The sequence below is a fragment of the Chiloscyllium plagiosum genome, unplaced genomic scaffold, assembly GCF_037043375.1.
Source record: "Chiloscyllium plagiosum isolate Xiang-an unplaced genomic scaffold, Cpla_swu_hap1 HiC_scaffold_8, whole genome shotgun sequence".
Classification (NCBI taxonomy): Eukaryota; Metazoa; Chordata; class Chondrichthyes; order Orectolobiformes; family Hemiscylliidae; genus Chiloscyllium; species Chiloscyllium plagiosum.
The window spans coordinates 41,778,178-41,800,071 of NW_028270146.1; the positions used below are offsets into that span (position 1 = coordinate 41,778,178).

General features: G+C 40.4%; 1 protein-coding gene across 5 annotated transcripts in view; it reads right to left on the minus strand.

Annotated features, from left to right (window-relative positions):
* The window catches only part of mdga2a (MAM domain containing glycosylphosphatidylinositol anchor 2a), a 956,359-nt gene that overhangs the window by 328,922 nt on the left and 605,543 nt on the right, over positions 1-21,894 (minus strand). For all 5 annotated transcript variants that reach the window (XM_043697346.2, XM_043697340.2, XM_043697342.2 and 2 more), the window contains one exon: positions 8,081-8,350. In XM_043697346.2, the coding sequence (XP_043553281.1) occupies positions 8,081-8,350 (270 nt within the window). The remainder of the gene's footprint in view (positions 1-8,080; positions 8,351-21,894) is intronic.

A 21,894-nucleotide genomic window follows, 5' to 3' on the forward strand; every position in this document is an offset into this window, starting at 1 on the left:
TAGACTACTCCCTGAATACCTTGAAACATGATAGGTTCTTGTTGCAAATGTAATGTGTTTTCTGAATAAGATGTAGGCAGATGGGTCAGGTGTGAGATTGATGTAGTTCATGAGCATACAACAAGTTGTGCAACCCCTTCAATGAAGACTGCTGACTAGCAAGGCAAGATTCTTGGTTGTCTGACCAGCCTTGTTGGGTGTCTTGAAAAACACTAAGTAGGTAAGTTCCCATGCTGAGATTTATCCCAGGATACTGAAGAGAGGAGATTGTTGGAGCCTTGGCAGAAATCTTTGTTTCTGCTTCATCCACAGGCGAGATCCCAGAAGCCTGGAAAATAACCAATGCTGTGCCTTTGTTTAAGAAAGGAAACATGTATAATCTAGGAAATTATTGGCTGGTGAGCCTCACATCAGTTGTAGGAAAATTACTGGATAAGATTCTTCGGGAGAAGATTTACTTGCATTGTAAAGTACTAGACTTATTTGGGACAGTCAGCATGGCTTCATCAGGAGAGGTGTTGTTTCACAATTTTCAATTATTGTTTTAAGCAACAGCCAAGTTTCTGGTATTGAGACTGGCTCGAATGAAATGAGGGGTACGTCGGGTTCCAAGGGATCAATTGTGTTAGGGGATTCTCTAGTCCGAGGTACAGACAGACGTTTCTGTGGCCAGCAGCGAAAAAGCAGAATGGTGTGTTGTTTCCCTAGTGCCAGGATCAAGGCTGTCTCAGAGAGGGTGTAGAATTTTCTCAAGGGGGAGAGGGGCCAGCAAGAGGTCATTGTTCACATTGGAACCAACGACATAGGAAGGGAAAAGGTTGAGATTCCGAAAGGAGATTACAGAGAGTTAGGCAGAAATTTAAAAAGGAGGTCCTTGAACTGTAATATCCAGATTACTCCCAGTGCTACGAGCTAGTGAGGGCAGGAATAAGAGGATAGAGCAGATGAATGCATGGCTGAGGAGCTGCTGTATGGGAGAAGGATTCACATTTTTTGATCTTTGGAATCTCTTTTGGGGTAGAAGTGACCTGTACAAGAAGGACGATTTGCCCCTATATTGGAAGGGGACTAATATACTGGCAGGGAGATTTACTACAGCTGCTCAGGAGGATTTAAACTAGTAAGGTGGGGTAGTGGGACCCAGGGAGATAGTGAGGAAAGAGATCAATCTGAGACTGGTACAGTTGAGAACAGAAGCGAGTCAAACAGTCAGGGCAGGCAAGGACAAGGTAGGACTAATAAATTAAACTGCATTTATTTCAATACAAGGGGCCTAACAGGGAAGGCAGATGAACTCAGGGCATGGTTAGGAACATGGGACTGGGATATCATAGCAATTACAGAAACATGGCTTAGGGATGGGCAAGACTGGCAGCTTAATGTTCCGGGATACAAATGTTACAGGAAGGATAGAAAGGGAGGCAAGAGAGGAGGGGGAGTGGCATTTTTGATACAGGATAGCATTACAGCTAGGCTGAGGGAGGATATTCCCAGAAAAACATCCAGGGAAGTTTTTGGGTAGAACTGAGAAATAAGAAAGGGATGATCACCTTATTGGGATTGTATTATAGACCCCCTAACAGTCAGAGGGAAATTGAGAAACAAACTTGTAAGGAGATCTCAGCTATCTGTAAGAATAATAGGGTGGTTTTGGCAGGGGATTTTAACTTTCCAAACATGGACTGGGACTGCCATAGTGTTAAAGGTTTAGATGGAGAGGAATTTGATAAGTGTATACAAGAAAAAATTCTCATTCAGTATATGGATGTACTACTACAGAAGGTGCAAAACTTGACCTACTCTTGGGAGATAAGGCAGGGCAGGTGACTGAGGTGTCACTGGGGGAGCACTTTGGGGCCAGCGACTGTAATACTATTAGATTTAAAATAGTGATGGAAAGTAATAGATCAGATCTAAAAGTTGAAGTTCTAAGTTGGAGAAAAGCCAATTTTGATGGTATTAGGCAAGAACTTTCAAAAGCTGACTGGGGACAGATGTTGGCAGGTAAAGGGACAGCTGGAAAATGGGAAACTTTCAGAAATGAGATACTGGGAATCCAGGGTGAATGAAAGGAAAGGCAAGTGGATTTAGTGAATGCTAGATGACTAAAGAAATTGAGGGTTTGGTGAAGAAAAAGAAGGAGGAATATGTAAGATAAAGACAGGATAGATCGAGTGAATCCTTAAAAGATGGCAGTAGGAGTATACTTAAGAGGGAGATCAGGAGGGCAAAAAGGGGGCATGAGATAGCTTTGGCAAATAGAATTAAGGAGGATTACAAATACATTAAGGACAAAAGGGTAACGAGGGAGACAATAGGGCCTCTCAAAGATCAGCAAGGCGGCCTTTGTGTGGAGCCGCAGAAAATGGGGGAGATACTAAACGAGTATTTTGCATCAGCATTTACTGTGGAAAAGGATATGGAAGATAAAGACTGCAGGGAAATAGATGGTGACACCTTGCAAATGTCCATATTACAGAGGAGGAAGTGCTGGATGTCTTGAAACGCATAAAGGTGAATAAATCCACAGGACCTGATCAGCTGTACCTAGAACTCTGTGGGAAGCTACAGAAGTGATTTCTGGGCCTCTTGCTGAGATATTTGTATCATTGATAGTCACAGGTGAGGTACCGGAAGACTAGAGGTTGGCAAGTGTAGTGCCATGATTTAAGAAGGGTGGTAAGGACAAGCCAGGGAACTATAAACCAGTGAGCCTGACCTCGGTGGTGGGCAAGTTGTTGGAGGGAATCCTGAGGGACAGGATGTACATGTATTTGGAAAGGCAAGGACTGACTAGCGATAGTCAACATGGCTTTGTGGGTGGGAAATCTTGTCTCACAAACTTAATTGAGTTTTTTGAAGAACTAACAAAGAGGATTGATGAGGGCAGAGCGGTAGATGTGATCTATATGGACTTCAGTAAGGCGTTCTACAAGGTTCCCCATGGGAGACTGGTGAGCAAGATTAGATCTCATGGAATACAGGGATAACTAACCATTTGGATATGGAACTGGCTCAAAGGTAGAAGACAGAGGGTGGTGGTGGAGGGTTGTTTTTCAGACTGGAGGCCTGTGAGCAGTGGAGTGCCACAAGGATCGGTGCTGGGTCCTCTACTTTTTGTCATTTACAAAAATGATTTGGATGTGAACATAAGAGGTATAGTTAGTAAATTTGCAGATGACACCAAGAAGGATACCTCAGACTACAACAGGATCTTGACCAAATGGGCCAATGGGCTGAGAAGTGGCAGATGGAGATTAATTCAGATAAATGCGAGGTGCTGCATTTTGGGAAAGCAAATCTTAGCAGGACTTATATGCTTAATGGTAAGGTCCTAGGGAGTGCTGCTGAACAAGAGACCTTGGAGTGCAGGTTCATAGCTCCTTGAAAGTGGAGTTGCAGGTAGATAGGATAGTGAAGAAGGCATTTGGTATGCTTTCTTTTATTGGTCAGAGTATTGAGTACAGGGGTTGGGAGGTCATGTTGCGGCTGTACAGGACATTGATTATGCCACTGTTGGAATATTGAGTGCAATTCTGGTCTCCTTCCTATCGGAAAGATGTTTTGAAACTTGAAAGGGTTCAGAAAAGATTTATAAGGATGTTGCCAGGGTTAGAGGATTTGAGCTATAGGGAGAGGCTGAGCAGGCTGGGGCTGTTTTCCCTGGAGCGTTGGAGGCTGAGGGGTGACCTTATAGAGGTTAACAAAATTATGAGGGGCATGGATAGGATAAATGGACAGTCTTTTCCCTGGGGTCAAGGAGTCCAGAACAAGAGGGCATAGGTTTAGGGTGAGAGGGGAGAGACATCAGGGGCAACGTTTTCCACAGAGGGTGGTACGCGTATGGAATGAGCTGCAGAGGAAGTGGTGAAGGCTGGTACAATTACAACATTTAAGAGGATGGGTATATGAATAGAAAGGGTTTGGAGAGATATGGGCCAGGTTCTTGCAGGTGGGACTAGATTGGGTTGGGATATCTGGTCGGCATGGACGATTGGACCGAAAGGTCTGTTTCCATGCTGTACATCTCTATGACTCTATGACTAAGTTACAAACATAATTGATGAGGGTAGGGCAGAGATTATTGTCTACCCAGGCTTTATTAAAGAATTTGACAAATTCCTTCATGATCGTCTGGTCTCGGAGATTAAGTCGCTTGGTATCCATGGTGAGTTGTTATGTTAGATACAAAATTTGCTTGGTCATAGAATACTGTGGATAATTGTGCAGGGGTTTTATTCTGACAGAGGGTCTGTGACCAGTGGTGTTTTGCAGGGATCAGTTTGGGACTTTTGAGTTTGTAATATATATTAATAATCTGGATAAACATTAACTCGTCTGATTAATAAGTTTGCGGATGACATGAAAATTAGATTACTTACAGTGTGGAAACAGGCCCTTCGGCCCAACAAGTCCACACCGACCCTCCAAAACGCAACCCACCCAGACCCATTCCCCTACACCTAACACTATGGACAATTTAGCATGGCCAATTCACCTAACCTGCACATTTTTGGACTATGGGAGGAAACCGGAGCACCCGGAGAAAACCTACGCAGACGTGGGGAGAATGTGCAAACTCAGTCAGTCGCCTGAGGCAGGAATTGAACCCAGGTCTCTAGTGCTGTGAAGCAGCAGTGCTAACCACTGTGCCACCGTGCCACCCATTAGTAGACCTGTGGCTCATAAGGAAAGTTATCAAAGCATACAGCACAATATAGATCCGTTGGAAAGCTGGATTGAGAAATAGTGTTTAATCCAGACAAGTGTGGTGATGTATGTTATGAGATCAATTGCGAGAGGAGTATTGGCATACAGGGGACACAGTGGTGCATGTCCAACTCTTCCTGGAAGTTGGAGGCTGAGGGGTGACCTGATAGAGATACATAAAATTATGAGAGACATGGATAGTCAGAGTCTTTTTCCCGGGGCGTAAATGTCAAATATTCGGGGGCATAGATTTAAGGTATGAGGTAAATAGTTTAAAGGAGATGTGTGAGATAACTTTTTTTAAATAAAGGGCGATAGGTGCATGGAATGCACCTCCAGGGGAGATGGTAAAAGCACATGATAGCAACATTCAAGAGGTATTTAGAAAGATGCATAAAAAGGCAGGGAATGGAGTGATATGGACTGGGATTACAGAAGTCACTGTTTGTGGACCCCTATCTGTACTTTGTGCCCTAGCTACCAACACTGTCTCTCTTCCTCCCACCTATCTGAGAGTGAAACAGACTGTTGGCAACCACGGTCTCTTATATAACTCTGGGACAAGTTCACAACCATATGCTCATTCAACAATTAGGTTAGCATATTTCCATCTACATAATATTGCTCAACTTGGCCCCTGTCTCAACTCATCGACTGCCAAAACCCTCTTTCATGCCGTCATTAACTCTAAAATTGACCACTCCAACTCACTCCTAGGTGGCCTTTCATATTCTACCCATGGTAAACGCAGTTATCTGAAACTCTGCTGCCTGTGTCCTGACTGACACCACATTCCTTTTCCCCATAATCTCTATACTCGCTGAGTTATGTTGACTCCCACTCAGCAGCATCATGATTTTAAAATTTTCATCTTTTTTTTTTAAAATCATCAATGCCTCACTCTTTAGCTTCCAACCACGCAACTCTTCATAACATCTGCAATGCCTATTTCTGGCCACTTAAGCAACTTTGATTGTAATTGTTCCACTCTTGGTGGCATTTCTCCACTTGCCTAGATCTCAAACAAAAGCAAATTGCTGGAAGGACTCAGCAGGTCTGGCAGCATCTGTGGAGAGAAATCAGAGTTAATGTTTCGGGTCCAGTGACCATTCTTCAGATTTAGGCCTCGATCTCAAACTTTGGAACTCCCTCCCTAATCTTCTCCACCTCACTTCTTTCTATAAGGCATTTGTTAAAATCAAAAACCTGAGTCACCTGACCCTCCTTACAGGGCTCAGTGAGGTAATTTTGAGATGAGAGTGCGATGTGTTTGACACTATTCCTTGAGTCCACCTGCGGTGAATTATTATGTTATGGTGCTTTCGAAATATAAGTTTTTGTTGACGTTGAACTCCCTCATTTAGCCAGGAAGTAGAGTCTATAATGGGTTCAACAGTAATGATTTCAAAATATGAGACATTTAAATATTTTTTTATCTGGACACAATGACAAGCACTTCAACGTCATCTTTGGCACAGATGTTAATGACACAAAAATCTTTAGCAAAAGCTAAAACTCAGTTACAGCCAATAACCTTCACCCTACTGCTTGACATTTACACAATAATGCTTGAGTATGTGGAGACTCTGTTGCCAAATTAAGGTTATGTTGAATAATTAAAATCACAGATAGAAATCGATGATTGTTTGTCTCCTTAATCTGGTCTCTCACCAATGCAAAACTGCACACTACACTATTAATGTTGTCTAAGATGATTGCACCAATGCCACAGACATCTGTTCTTCTGTAAATGATGTCTTGACATCAATATCTCACTACACAACATGCTATTTGTTGATGCTTGATGTTGAGACACCCTGAAGGATAACATCAGTGTATTTTACTGGGTTCCTAGATTACTACAGATAGAACCTGGATCTTTCTTAGATCTGATGATCCAGTAACGTGCTCTCCAGCATTTTATAACAGACTGTGAACTCTGATATTACACAAGTTGGCTCACCTCACCTCAATACTGTCTTCAATGTCAGCAGTCTTTAACATTTTTGCTTTTCTACAGCTCGTGAAGTCATTTTGGTTTCATAAGTGATGCTCAAAAATAACTCATTCCCAAATCATATATGTGAAGGAAAAAACAGACCAACGTCTTCACACATTATAACCATCAACCTTGAAAAGGTTTATAAATGCTATGTCCACCGCGAGATTAAAATCTTTCTCTTTCACTTGCTACTATCTGTTCCTTCTAGCTGCTAAGTAGTTCCAATAATTCATTTTAACAATGGTAATTAATGCAATTTGTTTTAATTCTGGATATATACTTCAGTCTTCAGACATATACCTTTACTCTGCTGAAGCTATGTATTATAATGGCAATAAGGTGAAAATTATGCTAATGGTAATCAGAAAGGGAACTGAAACTATGGGCTGGATTTTATGAAACAGACAATCCTGGCCCACAAGACCTTAAAGGTTAGGGACAATCTACACTCACTCTCAATGGCTTCCCTGCAGCAATTTAACACTGGGAGCAGCATTAACTGTTTAAAAGCAAGACATCGTGTTCTACCTCTGCAGGACACTCCAATTTAGAAAGTGACTCGCGATTTGATAGCTTTGTAGTCCCACCAGCACCAATGGGTCTCACCATGCGAGGGATTTCAAAGAAGTCTGGAGTTGGGTGTCTCACAGAAGATGACAGGGGGGAAAAATAGGCCACTCAACTCCTCAAATCTGTTCCTCTACTGAGCTCAATATTCTCACCCCAATCCTCCCCCTTTTAGCACCATGACAGCAATATCTACCTCCTTGTTGGAAACACAAAATGCTTTGACCTCAACTGCTTTCTGTGGTCATGAATTCTACAGGCGTACCAGCTACAGGGTTAAGAAGTTTCTCTTCAACTCAGTCCTAAAAGGTTTACCCCTTATCCTTAAACTATGACCCCTTGACGAGGGGTTTGAAATGTGATTCAAGAGGCCAGGTGGGGGACTGATGATCCTGAGGTAATACATAGGGCATGGTGCCCTGTAAAAGAAGCTCCTTGCAGCAATCAGGCAGACCACTTGGGGAGTCAAAAGCTTCTCATGGGATGTTCCCCCCAGTCCATCCTCATCCCACCACCACCACTGACATGGGTGAAATATCAGTGGCGGCAGATGAAGCCCACAAGTGGCCATGAATTGACCATTTCAGGTTCTCAATAGGTCCAAGGGAAATGTAAAATCCAGCCCTTTACTTGCTGGATACTAAAGTCTTGGCAGCAAACTCTCTGCAAAATGATTCTGCCAGGTGAATCGGACAAATGCAGGAAAACAAACATTTTTACCATGCTAAATTAAGACAACAGGGGAATAAAATACAACCTGTAATATAAATATATCGCATTAATGACATTTCAAATGAGTACCTGTCACAAGGAAACTACACGTGCCAGCACCAGCCTCATTGATTATGCTGCAGTTGTAAACTCCATAGCTGTCTTTGGAAAGATTGTCCACTCTGATCTGTGTATAATCCTGTGATTCAAATCGCCCTGTTAATAAAATCTTATTGCCCAGCTTCCATTCAAAGGTCAGCACACGAGTTGGGTAGGCTTTCAGTACTCTGCAGGTCATGGTAATGCTCCTGCCTTGACCCTGTCGAATCTCCAGAAATGTAGGCTCCACACTTGGTGGGTCTGCAAAATGGAAAGACATGCTTGAGTCAATGTGTTCATTTTGTGATCAGGTTTCTTAATGGCAAACAGAAAATTTGGACAAAATTTTTTTAAAATCAAAGCAGTATCTTGTGAAGTAATTGATGGAGATGATTATGAACAATTAGCAACACATCCAATTAAGACTTGTATAGGTAATGATACCCTTTAAATAATAAAACTGATTGAAAAGGAAGAAAACTTGCATTTTAGTAGCACCTTATCAGAATGGTTTACAAATATTTTAGAAACACTGGCCAGAATTTGTTGAAAAAAATGCCTTTAATCAATACACACTGTCATAAAACTGGATGTTGACCAGGACATAATGTTGAGGAAGAGATACCATATCAAGTTTTAGCAAATTAAGCTGGACACATAGAGGGAGTCACAACAGGAAAACATTTTTGTCACAATGATCATAATTCAGTTAGCTTTAAGGAAGTTACAGAACAGAACAAAACTGAACAGGAGTTAGAATTCTCCAACAACAAAAACAGAAATTACTGGAAAAGCTCAGCAGGTCAGACAGCATCTGTGAAGAGAAATCAGAGTTAATGTTTCAGGTCCAGTGACCCTTCCTCAGAACTGATGGTAGCTAGGAAAATGTCAGTTTAAACAGAAGATAGGGTGGGGGAATGGGGTAAGAAGTAAATGACTGGTGGGGATAGAGCCCAAAGAGAGAGAAGAACAATTGGACAGACAAAAAAGTGGATAACGATCTGGCTGGGAGGGTGAATAGCTGTTCATGGAGACTGTTAGTGGCTCAAAATAGGTTGTAATGGCAGACAAGGCCTGGTGTGTGGGGTTTGGGGCTAGGACCGGGGAGAGTTCAGGCCCTAAAATTATTGAACTCAATATTGAGTCTGGAAGGCTGCAGGGTCCCCAAGCGGAAAATAAGGTATTATTCTTCCAGCTTGTGCTGTGCTTCACTGGAACACTGCAGCAAGCCTGAGACAGAGATTTTGGCCAGGGAACAGGGTGGTGTGTTAAAGTGACATGCAACAGAAAACTCAAGGTCTTTTTGCGGGCAGAACATAAATGCTCTGTGAAGCAGTCACCCAGTCTCTGCTTCAATTCCCAATGTAAAGAAGACCACATTGTGAGCAGTGATTGCAGGAGACCAGATTGTCTGAAGTATAGGAAAAGTATTGCTTCACCTGGAACGTGTGTTTGGGCCCTTGGATACCAAGGAGGGAGAAGATAAATGGGCAGGTGTCTTACCTTCAGCAGTTGCAGGGGAAGGTGCATTGGGGGTGTGGTGGGCTGCTGAGAGTGAAGGAAGAGTAGACCAGGGTGCCCCAGAGGGAACAGTCTTGCAGTTTTTAGAATTCTACGTTGGGTCAAGGCCAATTTTCTAAGCATAGATTTAAGAAAAGTGGACTGGAAACAGCTACTTGTAGGTGAATCAGAGGGGTGGGAGGCAGTCAAAAGGGAAATTCAAAGGATTCAGAATAACTAGGCTGTCACAATAAAACAGCATGAGACATACAAACTTAGGGCCCTCTGGGATGTAAAGCAGTGTACAGGATAAGTCAGAAAAAGGAAGCTTATATGTGACATCAAGAACTAAATACAAGAGAAAGCAGGAATGAGTATAGATAATTTAGGGCTGAAACCAATAAGAAAATCAGGAAAGCAACAAGGGAGCAAGAAAGAATATTGACAATCAAAATCAATATGTATGCAAAGATGTTTTATTAATACTTTAAAAGTGAGAATATAATTGAGGAAAGAGTTAGGCTAGCAAAAGACTAATATGAAATCCATGTAGAGGCAGGGAATGTAGAAATAAAAACAAAGAATTGTGCTTTATGTGTTTTTGTGTTTTTATTGTCATTGATGTGGGTTTAAGGCTTAAGGATATTTTGTGTCTGTCTTCACAAATAACATGGATGATGCAGATAATGTTTTTAAGAAGGAAGAGAGAGAATGAGTGGATGTGATTAATATTGGGCAAGAACACGTATTAATTGGATTAGCATAATCTGGTGCTGGATTAAATGTACACCCATCAATTAAAAGAAGTTAGGGAGGAACTCACAGAAAGTCTGACCATCATTTTCTCTTTTGTTTTGTTTTAAATCACCTGTGTTTAATTCCATTCTTTTTCTCAGTAAGACAGCAAATGAAAACAGCTTTGTGAACAGATTTTATTATTATTTTAATTTCCACCACCAGGAAAACACGCCTGTGGCCAATTGATATTTGCAAGCAAAGCCTGTAAGAGCTATGATTCAGACAGTATGGAAATAGACCCTTTGGTCCAACTAGTGCACACCAATCATGTTCCCAACCAAACTGGCCCCACTTGTCTGCATTCGGTTCATTTCCTTCCAAGCCTTTCATATTCACGTATTTATCCAAAAATCTTTTATATGTTATAACTGCACCTGCATCCATCACCTCCTCTGGCAATTCATTCCATATACTAACCACTCTCTGTGTAAAAAAAGTTGCCCCTCATGAGTTTTTAAAATTTTTGTCCTCTCACTTTAAAATTATTCCCCCTAGTTTTAAAGTCCCTCACCTGAGGGAAAAGATACTTGCTATTCACCTTATCCATGCTTCTCCTGATTTTATAAACCTCAAGAGTACCCCTCAACCTCCTACATTCCAGTGAAAAACTTCCCAGCCTATAAAGCTTATATCTATAACTCAAAACTTCCATTTTCAGAAACATCCAAATAACTCTTTTCTGAACCCTTTGCAATTTATAATAATCTTCCTATAGCAGGATGATCAGAACTGTAAACAGTACTCCAGATGAGACCTGATCAACATCCTGTACAACTCAACATATAATCTATAGTTAAAAGTCTGTGCAAAGAAGGCAAATATGCTAAATGCCTTCTTAACCACCCTGTCTATCTGTGACACAAATTACAAACAATTATGTACCTGAACCCCTATGCTCTATAATAACACCCAGGGCCTGATCATTAATTGTATTAGTCCTGCCCTGTTTGTTTTACCAAAATGAAATACCTTACATTTATCCAAATTGAACGCCAACTGCCACTCTTTAGTCCATTGACTTAGATGATCAAGATCTCTGTAATTTTTGATAGCCCTCTTCACTGCCCAGCTTTAGACTAGTGCAGACACAATGTTCTAGTGGGCTTTGTCAACTTTCTATGATTCTATGAATTGCAAATTATCATAAGTCACCAGATCTAGAAACATAGAAAACTTTCTTTTTCAGAATCCCTACAGTGGAGAAACAAGCTGTTCGACCCAACAAGTCTACACTGATTCTCCGAAGACCAAGCCCCTCAGACTCACCTCCTACTCTGTATTTCCCACGGCTAATCCACCTAGCCTACACCTCCCTGGACACTATGCGCAATTTAGCATGGCCAATCCACTTTACCTGCACATTGTTGGACTGTGGGATGAAACTGGAGCACCCGAAGAAAACCCATGCAGACACAGGGAGAATGTGCAAACTCCACGCAGCAAGGTTGGAATTGAACCCAGGTCCCTGGCGCTGTGAGGCAGCAGTGCTAACTACTGAGCCACTGTGCCACCATTGGCATGAACAAATATAGGCCATTGGTCCTTTGAGACTGCTTCAATATTTAATATGATCATGGCTGATCATCCAACTCAGTAACCTTTTTTCACTTTCAACCCAGACCTTTTGATCCCTGAGAACGATATCTAATTCCTTCATGAAAACATAGATGTTTTGGTCACAACCATTTTCTGTGGCTGAAAATTCCACAGGCTCACCACTCTTCTGGTGAAGAAATTTCTCATATCTCAATCCTAAGTGACTTACCTCCTACACTCAGACTGTGACCCGGGTACTGGACTTCCCAATCATCAGGAACATCCTTCTTGCATTGACCCTCTATTCCTGTTAGAATCTTTCGGGTTTTCTATAAGATTCTTCTCAACTCCAGTGAATATTAGTCCTAACCGATCCAATCTCCCTTCATCTGTCCATTCTTTGCTCACAAGAATCAGTCTGATGAAACTTTGTGGCACTCCTTCTCGAGGCAAGATCCCATTCCTGAGATAAGGAGACCAAACTGCACACAGATGTGGTTGCATCAAGACCCTGTACAATTGCATTCCTGCTCCAGTACACGAATCCTCTCGCCATGTGCCCAACATACTATTTGCCTTCCTCACTACCTGCTGCATCTGCATACATACTTTCATAGCGACAAGGACATCAAAATCTTTTTCAAATCTCTCTTTTCCCAATCAATGGCCATTCGGATAATACTCTGCCTCCTTATTTTTGCTACCAAAGTGGATAACCTTACACTTATCTTACAGATTTGATTTGATTTGATTTACCGAAGAACAGTGAAAAGCTTTATTTATGAGCTGTACAGGCAGATCATAGTAAGAGGGTACAGGTCAAAGGTTGTAAAAAAAATCGAGACAGAGGCATACAGACTATGTTGTGTGTGCTAGGTGAGATCAACGTGAACAGATTAGCATTCTTTGAGGTTAGAGAGTCTATTCTTGAACATCTACTGAGCATTTGCTCACTCACTCAACTTGTCCAAATCACACTAAAGCATCTCAATATCCTCATCATAGCTCACCCTCTCCCCCCACTTTGTGTCACCTGGAAACTTGGAAAGACACATGCACCATTTCAATGTTAATGTTACAAAAATGGCATGCCATGCCAACTTCTCTGTATTTCACACAAATGTTGTAATTTCACATTAATGACCCATTCAAGAGTTAGGTCTAATGGTTAACAGAATGAATACTCTTTTTAAAATGTATTAAATGTTTCTGATTTTCATTCATGTTTGGGCTTAGAAAGCAAATAATGTAACGTTTGGTGTCTCAGCTTTTTCAGCAGCAAATCATTGGAAATTTTTAAAACGTCAAAGCTCAAATTGGATATTTTTTCCTACTTTTCTTTCAATCTCTTGTTTTTTTTTCTTGTCTAAAACAATCTCTTTTCTTAACTTTTACTTGTCTTTTTGAACCTAATTTCACAACAAATACATTTCCTTTAATTCATCCTCCTCCCCTTTTATTTCTCAACGTTTACATTTCATTGATTACAGTGATATGTCATTGGTTCCATTGCACACCAACTGTTCCAGATTCTCTGCTTCCTACATTCACCATCATCAGCTCACAGTGCAAGCAAGATAAATGGCAAATAAAATTGAGATTGAAAGGTGCAGGGAAGTCTACCTAACTCAGCATATCCCAAGATGACGCACTCTATCAAATTCCAGCCAGTAAGGTAGTCAGTTACTGTGCTGTAAGTAAATAAATACAACAATTTTAGACAAAACAAAATCTTCAAAACCGAAATGAAGCTGGGTGAGAATTGATGACCAGAATGCTGACAGTTTAATTTTTGTAATATTTAAAATGCAGTCAAGTCCCAGATCAGACTTGCATCAACATCCATTTGAAGGACAGTACTTTTGACATACACTGGACTGCTCAAAAATTAGATCATGCCTTCAGATCTTGGTATGAGGTTTGAATTCAATCCTCAAACTCAAAGGGGTGTGTCTAATGATGGTTCCAAACTTTTGCATCGGCACACTTCAATGGGACAAGTAATTCCACAGCTCACCCACATTTTTCAGCTGATTGCTCATAAACATTACATTTTCTTGCATTTATTATGGTTACACCCACTTGTTTCAGTACTGAGCAATTTACACAATGGTCCATAGACGACTGCCTGGAAGATCTGGGATGAGGAGGGATAAAAACACACACTGAGAAGCCAGACCCTCAGTGAAGATTTGCAGCAAAACTCATAACAGAAGACCATGCTGTATGTCAATGAGATCCAGAGAAAATCCACCCTGACCTGAGAGACATATCTTTGTCGAAGAGAGCTAGCTTTCCATCAGAAAGGAAATGATTCCAGATTAAACACATGGATAATTGTGGGTAATATCCTTTCTCGAATAGATAGGGCTAGATAAAAGGGAAATGCTGTGAGAGTTAGGGAAATGCTCATTTGGTATTCAATTAATGAATATTTTGTTCATAAAATACAAGTTGAACCACAAGCTGAATTTTGTACCCTATGGTCCATCCCGCCAACAAAAGCACTCATAGAGTCATGGAGATGTACAGCATGGAAACAGATCCTTTAGTCCAACCTGTCCATGCTGACCAGATATCCCAACCCAATCTAGTCCCACCTTCCAGCACCCGATCCGTATCCCTCCAAACCCTTCCTATTCATATACCCATCCAGATGCCTTTTAAATGTTGTAATTGTACTAGCTTCTACCAGTTCCTCTGGCAGCTCATTTTACACATGCACCACCCTGTGTATGAAAAAGTTGCCTCTTAGGTCTCTTTTATATCTTTCCCGTCTCACCCTAAACCTCCGCCCTCTAGTTCTGGACTCCCCGACCCCACGAAAAGAGCTTGTCTATTTACCCTGTCCATGCCCCACATGATTTTATAAACCTCTATAAGGTCACCCCTCAGCCTCTGATGCTCCAGGGAAAACAGCCCCAGCCTGTTCAGCCTTTCCCTTTTGCTCAGATCCTCCTACCCTGGCAACATCCTTGTAAATCTTTTCTGAACCCTTTCAAGTGTCACAACTTCCTTCCAATAGGAAGGAGACCAGAATTGCACGCAATATTCCAACAGTGGCCTAACCAATGTCCTGTAGAGCCGCAACATGACATCCCAACTCTTGTACTCAATACTCCGCCCGATAAAGGAAAGCATACCAAACGCCTTCTTCATTATCCTATCTACCTGCAACTCCACTTTCAAGGAGCTATGAACCTGCACTCCAAGGCCTCTTTGTTCAGCAATATTCCCTAGGACCGTACCATTAAGTGTATAAGTCCTGCTAAGAATTGCTGACCCAAAATGCAGCACCTCGCATTTATCTGAATTAAACTCCATCTGCCACTTCTCAGCCCATTGACCCATCTGATCAAGATCCCATTGTAATCTGAGGTAACGTTCTTCACTGTCCACTACACCTCCAATTTTGGTGTCATCTGCAAACTTACTAACTATACCTCTGAAGCTCACATCCAAAATGATGAAAAGTAGAGGACCCAGCACCGATTCTTGTGGTACTCCACTGGTCACAGGCCTCCAAGCTGAAAAGCAATCCTCCACCACCACCCTCTGTCTTCTACGTTCAAGCCAGTTCTGTAACCAAATGGCGAGTTCTCCCTGTATTCCATGAGATCTAACCTTGCTAAACAATCTCCCATGGGGAACCTTGTCAAATGCCTTACTGTAGTCCATGTAGATCACGTCTACTGCTCTGCCCTCAACAATCCTCTTTGTTAAAAAAACTCAATCAAGTTTGTGAGACATGATTTCCCTCACACAAAGCCATGTTGACTATTCCTAATCCTTGCCTTTCCAAATACATGTACATCCTGTCCCTCAGGGTTCCCTCCAACAACTTGCCCACCACTGACATCAGGCTCACTGGTCTATAGTTCCCACCACTGTGTCTTAACAAAAACAATTTCAATTGTGTTTCAGGAAAGAGGCATGTCATGCATGATATTTAAACAAAACTTTGTGCTGAGTTTACAATACAGCATTGCTCTTTTCCGTTATATCTCATTTTCATATGTCAACCTGTCAGTAATAAGAATGGTTAAATCTTCCACAATGACTCACTTCCATGATCAAGAATATTTTTATAGAATGGAGTAGAATCATAGAATTGTGACGATGCTGTGGCTTTAAGAGGTTACATTGTCAGTTTTTTTTTAAGAGAGGTTGGAAGGCTGAAGAGAAAAGCAGTCTACCGACACCACTGGAGCAAACAGCTCGTGAGGCAAATGTGAGGACTGTAGATGCTATAAATCAGAGTTTAGATTAGAGTGGTGCTGGAAAAACACAGAAGGTCAGACAGCATCCGAGGAGCAGGAAAATCGACGTTTCGGGCAAAAGCCCTTCATCAGGAATGAGGCTGGGAGCCTCTGGGGTGGAGTGATTTTTATCTCTTCACCCTGGAGGCTCCCTGCCTCATTCCTGATGAAGGGCTTTTGCCCGAAATGCCAATTTTCCTGCTCCTTGGAGGCTGCCTGACCTGCTGTGCTTTTCCAGCACCACTCTAATCGAAACAGCTCGTGAGGCCTTGGGTTTGTTTTAAAGGTGGAACAATGGAGGCAGCCTAGCTGGGCGTGGCCATCTCTCACAGACCAGGCTTTCTAGGCTTTTTGTAGATTTTAGATTTAACTTTAAGTAGTTGCTGTTGTGGATTTGAAAAGTAGAAGCTATCTTTTTCCTCTCTCGGTTACAGCTAGGACCTGTGGTTTCTATCTGCTGCAAGTTACCTGTGAGACAGATCTATTTTGTTGAATTTTCCTTTTTGCTAAGGAGTGGTTTATGGGATCTAACTATATTGGAACAGTTAATTAGTAATAGTTACTATATCTATTATTCTGTTAAATTTTCCAATAGAGTTGTTATTCTAAGTTCCTCTTTCTTTGATTGCATTTTAACTAGAATGTTTAAATAAATTATTTTGCTTCATGTTAGTAGTTTGACAAGTTGCATTGCATCTGGAACATGACATTTCACATTTGACTTTAACCTAAGTAATAGTTACGGTCCAGGCTACCTTCTTAAAATATTCTGATGGGGTCTTGTTTGGTCAATAACAGAATCCCTACATTGTAGGTACAGGCCGTTCAGCCCAACGAGTCTGCACTGACTCTTCGAAGTGCATCTAACCCAGACACATCCCTATCCTTGTAACCCCATATTTACCGTGGCTAACCCACCTAGCCTGCACTTTCCTGGATACTAAGCTAACGTGCACATCTTTGGACTGTGGGAGGAAACCAGAATACAGCAATGCTAACCGATTCTACAGTCTGCAGACGCTTTACATCTGCTGTGATTTTAAATTAAATCTGTTATGTAACTGCTTGCCATGGTCTAGACTTTTCAATGGCTAGACAGTCATTTCTAAAGTGTAGATGCAGTTGTCACTGTAGACCCTGCAGAATCACCATCATAGCAGGCTCCGAAGGAATTGCATGGGAAATTGAAGATTCCACTGGGCAATTCTTCCGCAACTAGAATCCTCTGCAGGTATCCATTGGAGAATTTGGGGGCCTCTGCTACAGTAAAATGAATAGTTATAATGGTTAAAAGATTAAATAATTGGTCTAACTCCTGAGTAATGATTAAATTGACATCCCAAACTTCTGACACACCTCTCCTAGACCCTAACATGACACAGACCTCCTGTACGCCCAGGACCTGATACTGGAAGTCAACATGATGACTTAGTGACTGACTGTGCGTGTGCAGACTTGATATGGTAAAATAATTTCAAATTCAGCACACATGCATGTGTGCATGCAGAGATGTGAGTGGTGTCAGCAAATCTTGGCCTATTCCCCTGGATCTTCTGCCCATTATTTTAGATCTATACCTTCTCGGAATCAACTCTCCCACCAGTGCAAACAACTACTTTCCATGTGGAAAAGAAGAGACAGATAATAATTTCAAAAGTAGATTGGATGGTCACTTAAGAGAAATAAACTTGCACAATTATAGGGATAGAGCCCAGGAAGGGGACTGACTGCCTCCCTGAGAGTCACCATGGATTCAATGGCTGAATGGTCTCCTTTTGTTCCATAGTTGACACCATCACATACCTTCATCAGATCAAATGCCTCTTTTAAATCTTTGCTTCAATTTAATCTGCTCTGACAACAATCTGGCCATTCCACTTTCTGCATGATACATTAATACAAGGACTTGTTTTTCTTTGTCAGAGTGCTAAATTTGAAGTTAGTCATGTTAATTAGCTTTACAATTTTATTCTGTCAGGTACATGAAAAAATGACAATAAAACAATTTCCATTTATATGACTTTTAATGTATTAAAATAGTCCAAAGCAATTACAAAGATGAAAAAGGAAAGATTTGCATCTATATAATGCCTTTCACTAACTTAAAACATCTCAAAGTACTTTACAACTAATTAAGTATTTTCAAAGTGTTGTCACTGCTGTAAGGTAGGGAATATGGCAGCCAAATTGCACATGGCTAGCTCCCGCAAGAGCAATGCGATAATGACCAAATAATTTGTTTTACTGATGTTGTTTAACGGATAAACATTAGCCACAATATCAATGTTAACTCCCTTACAATAAAAACAAAAGTTGTTGAAGAAACTCAGCAGGTTTGGCAGCATCTGTGAAGGGAGAAACAGAGTTAACATTTCAAGTCCAATATTTCCTCTTCAGAACCACAGATGCCACTAGACCTACAGAGTATCTCCAGCACTTTCTGTTTTTATTTCAGATCTCTGGCAACTGTAGTATTTGCTTTTACTTGAAGGACAACTCCCTTGTTCTTTTTCAAAACATGTAACTTGTAGGTGCTTACACTCGCCAGACAGAGCAGACAAGTTTACAATTTAATTTCGCATCAAAAGACATCATCTCTGACAATGCACCAACCCCTCTGTACTGCACAGGAAAGATGAAGCTAATGAGAAATTGAAAATCACAAAATTATTACAACGCATGCCATTCAATATATCATGTCTGTGCCTGACCTCCGAATGAGCAATGAATCTTGTATCATTCTGTTGCCTTCTTCCCGTAACCCAGCACATGCTTTCTTTTGAGATAAAAATCCAATATCCTGTCGAATACCCCAATTGAATGTGACTCTATCAACTCTCAGGCAACTCATTCTCAACCTTAACAGTCTGATGAATGTAAAAGTTTCTCATGCTTTTTCCATTCCTTTTTATCGACTTATCTCAAGTCTGTGCCCTGTCATTCCCAAATCCTTCCACCAATTGGAACACTTATTCCTTATCTACTTGTTAATACCTATTCGGATTGATAATATTGTTTTTAGTTGATAAGCTATTTAGTCCAACACCACATATTTATGAACTATGTTGTGGTTTGAAATAAAAGGATTGTAACAGTATGGATATAAAATTGGCTGGGAGATAGAGAGCTGAGAGTATGGTTAATGTATGTTTCAAACTGGAAGAAGGTTTGTATTGGAGTTCTCTGTGTAATTGGGATCCTCAATCTCCTGATTTACATTAATGAGATAGAGACCTCTGTATACACAGGAAAGTTTCAAAATTTGTGGATCATGCTAAATTTGGAAGCATTGTGAATCATCAGAAAGACACTAGAGAACTTCAAAATAAAGACAACTTGGTGGAATGGGTGGAAAGGTGATAAATAAAGTTCAATGAAAAAAGATTGTACAAAATGATGAATATTGGTAGGGAGATAAACCTCTATAAAATTCACATGAATTCCAAAGATTCCCCACCTCTAAGTGAAGGTACTCCTCCATATCTCATTCGTAAATCACCTAACTCTTATTCAGAGACTATTACCCATTGGACGTCCGTTGAATTTTGACTTTCTATGCTTCAATGAAATCATTTGTCATTTTTCTAAACTTGAGATTAAAAAAAAGACCAGCCTCCTCATTGTTTTTCTCACAAGGCAATTCTGCCATCCCAGTGATCAGTCTGGCAAAACTTCATTGCACTCTCACTGGCAAAGAGGAATTAAAACGCTGCAAAATACTGCAGACATAGTCTTACCAAGTTTCTAAATAATTGCAGCAAAATTTCTTTACTCCATAACACAATCTCTTTGTAATAAAGGCTGGTGTACCACTTGCCTTCCTAATTGCTTGCCACAGCATGTTTAGTGGCTCATAAGCAAGGAAATCAAGGTTCCTTTGTGTATCAATACTTTTCAATACCTCACTGTTACATAACCTGTATTTCTACTATTTGACAAATTTCCTGTTCATAAATCAATGTTGGATCTGCACAATCTGATCATTATTTTCTAAAAGTCCAGTTATCACTATATTAGGCTAGCAGATGTTTCATGTTTTCTCTCTTGCTCTTTCTATAATATTGGGATTAAAATTACTGGAGTAGATTTTGAAACTATAGACATTTGGAAAATGATCACCAATAAATCCAATATCCCTGCAGCCACTTTCAACATTCTGGCATGTCAATCAGCTGGTACATAGGAACTATTACCTTTAAGTCACATTAACTTCTCCAGTACTACTTTCCTTTCGCTAATACTAATTTCTTTTGGTTCCTTATTCTTGCTAGTCTCTTGGTTCCCTAATATTCCACTTTTGTTGTTCCATTTTCCTTCATGTCGACAAGCATAGATGACGAGTTTACTTTTTCTGCCATTTCCTGATTCACTGTTATAAACTCTCTTGTCACTACAAATATTCAAATATTTCTTTGCTAATCTTTTCCTTTTTACACACCCATTAAAAATTTTACAATCTATTTTAAGTGTCTCATTAGTTTACTTTCATATTTTTTTTAAATCTCAGTTTCTTATTTATCTTTTCCTGAATTCTAAATTGCCCTACCCCTCAAGCTTACTAACTTTTTTGTGAAACTTTGTAAGCTTTGAATACAATCTTCAGCTTTAGTGAGGATTGGATGAAGAGCCATTGGACCTGAAACATTAACTCTGCTTTCTGCTTTCTGTCCACAGATACCCTGCTGAATTTCTCCAGCAATTTTTGTTTTTATTGGCAGTTGCTCGTTTATAATTGTAAAATGACATTTTGAAAACTAACTTCTCCACTGGAAATACCATGGAATTTCTGATCATTCTTTCAAGAATTTTTTTTTTCAAATTATAATTAAAATTGTTTTAGCCATTGTGCTATGAATACAAATCATATTATTGCTTGTTTCAGTGTTGAGTAATTTGCATATTGTTCAAATTTGTACTGATTTGGAATTGATCATTGAAGGTGAGTAATGATTACTTACTTTTTCTACTCAAAGGAATATTAATTTGTTGCAAACCACGTATTTACTATTTAAATGCTAGCCATTGCCTGTCGACCATCTTATCTTTCAAAGCAGTTTTGTGGTCTACTACAGCTAACCTGTCCCCCTCCTGCCTTCATGGTTTTCTTTGTTCAGATTTAAGACCTTGGTCTCAGGTTCAACTACATGTTCAAACTTGATGTACCATTCTATCATATCATGGTCACTCTTCCCAAGACACTCCTTTACATTTAGATTATTAATTAGCCCATTCTCATGACAAATATGGATCTCAAGACAGTCACTTTCTATTTGGTTCCTTAACATACTTTCCTAGAAAACCATCTTGTTTACATACCAGGAATTCATTCTCCATAGCATGTCCTAATTTAGGCCATGCCCAACAATTCCATGACTATTTCGGACCGATAAATAACTATTGCCAATGTTTTCTGTCTTTTACTCTTCCTTAGCAGCACCCAAACTGATTCTACATCTTATCTGTCTTATTAATCTATTGCTCTAATCCTTCATTAACAGCAATACAGAACTCCATTTTTCTTTTTGTCTATCCTTCTGAAACGATTAATATCCTTAAACATTCAGTTCCCAGCCTTGGTCACTGGGTGTCTTTTGAAAACCAGTGAAGCATGTGGAGAAAACCAACTGAGAAGCAACATTCTGACCAGGATAAGGATAATTTCATCAAATTGTGAATAGGAAGCATTGAACTGCCTCCCAGTCTTGCTCTGCC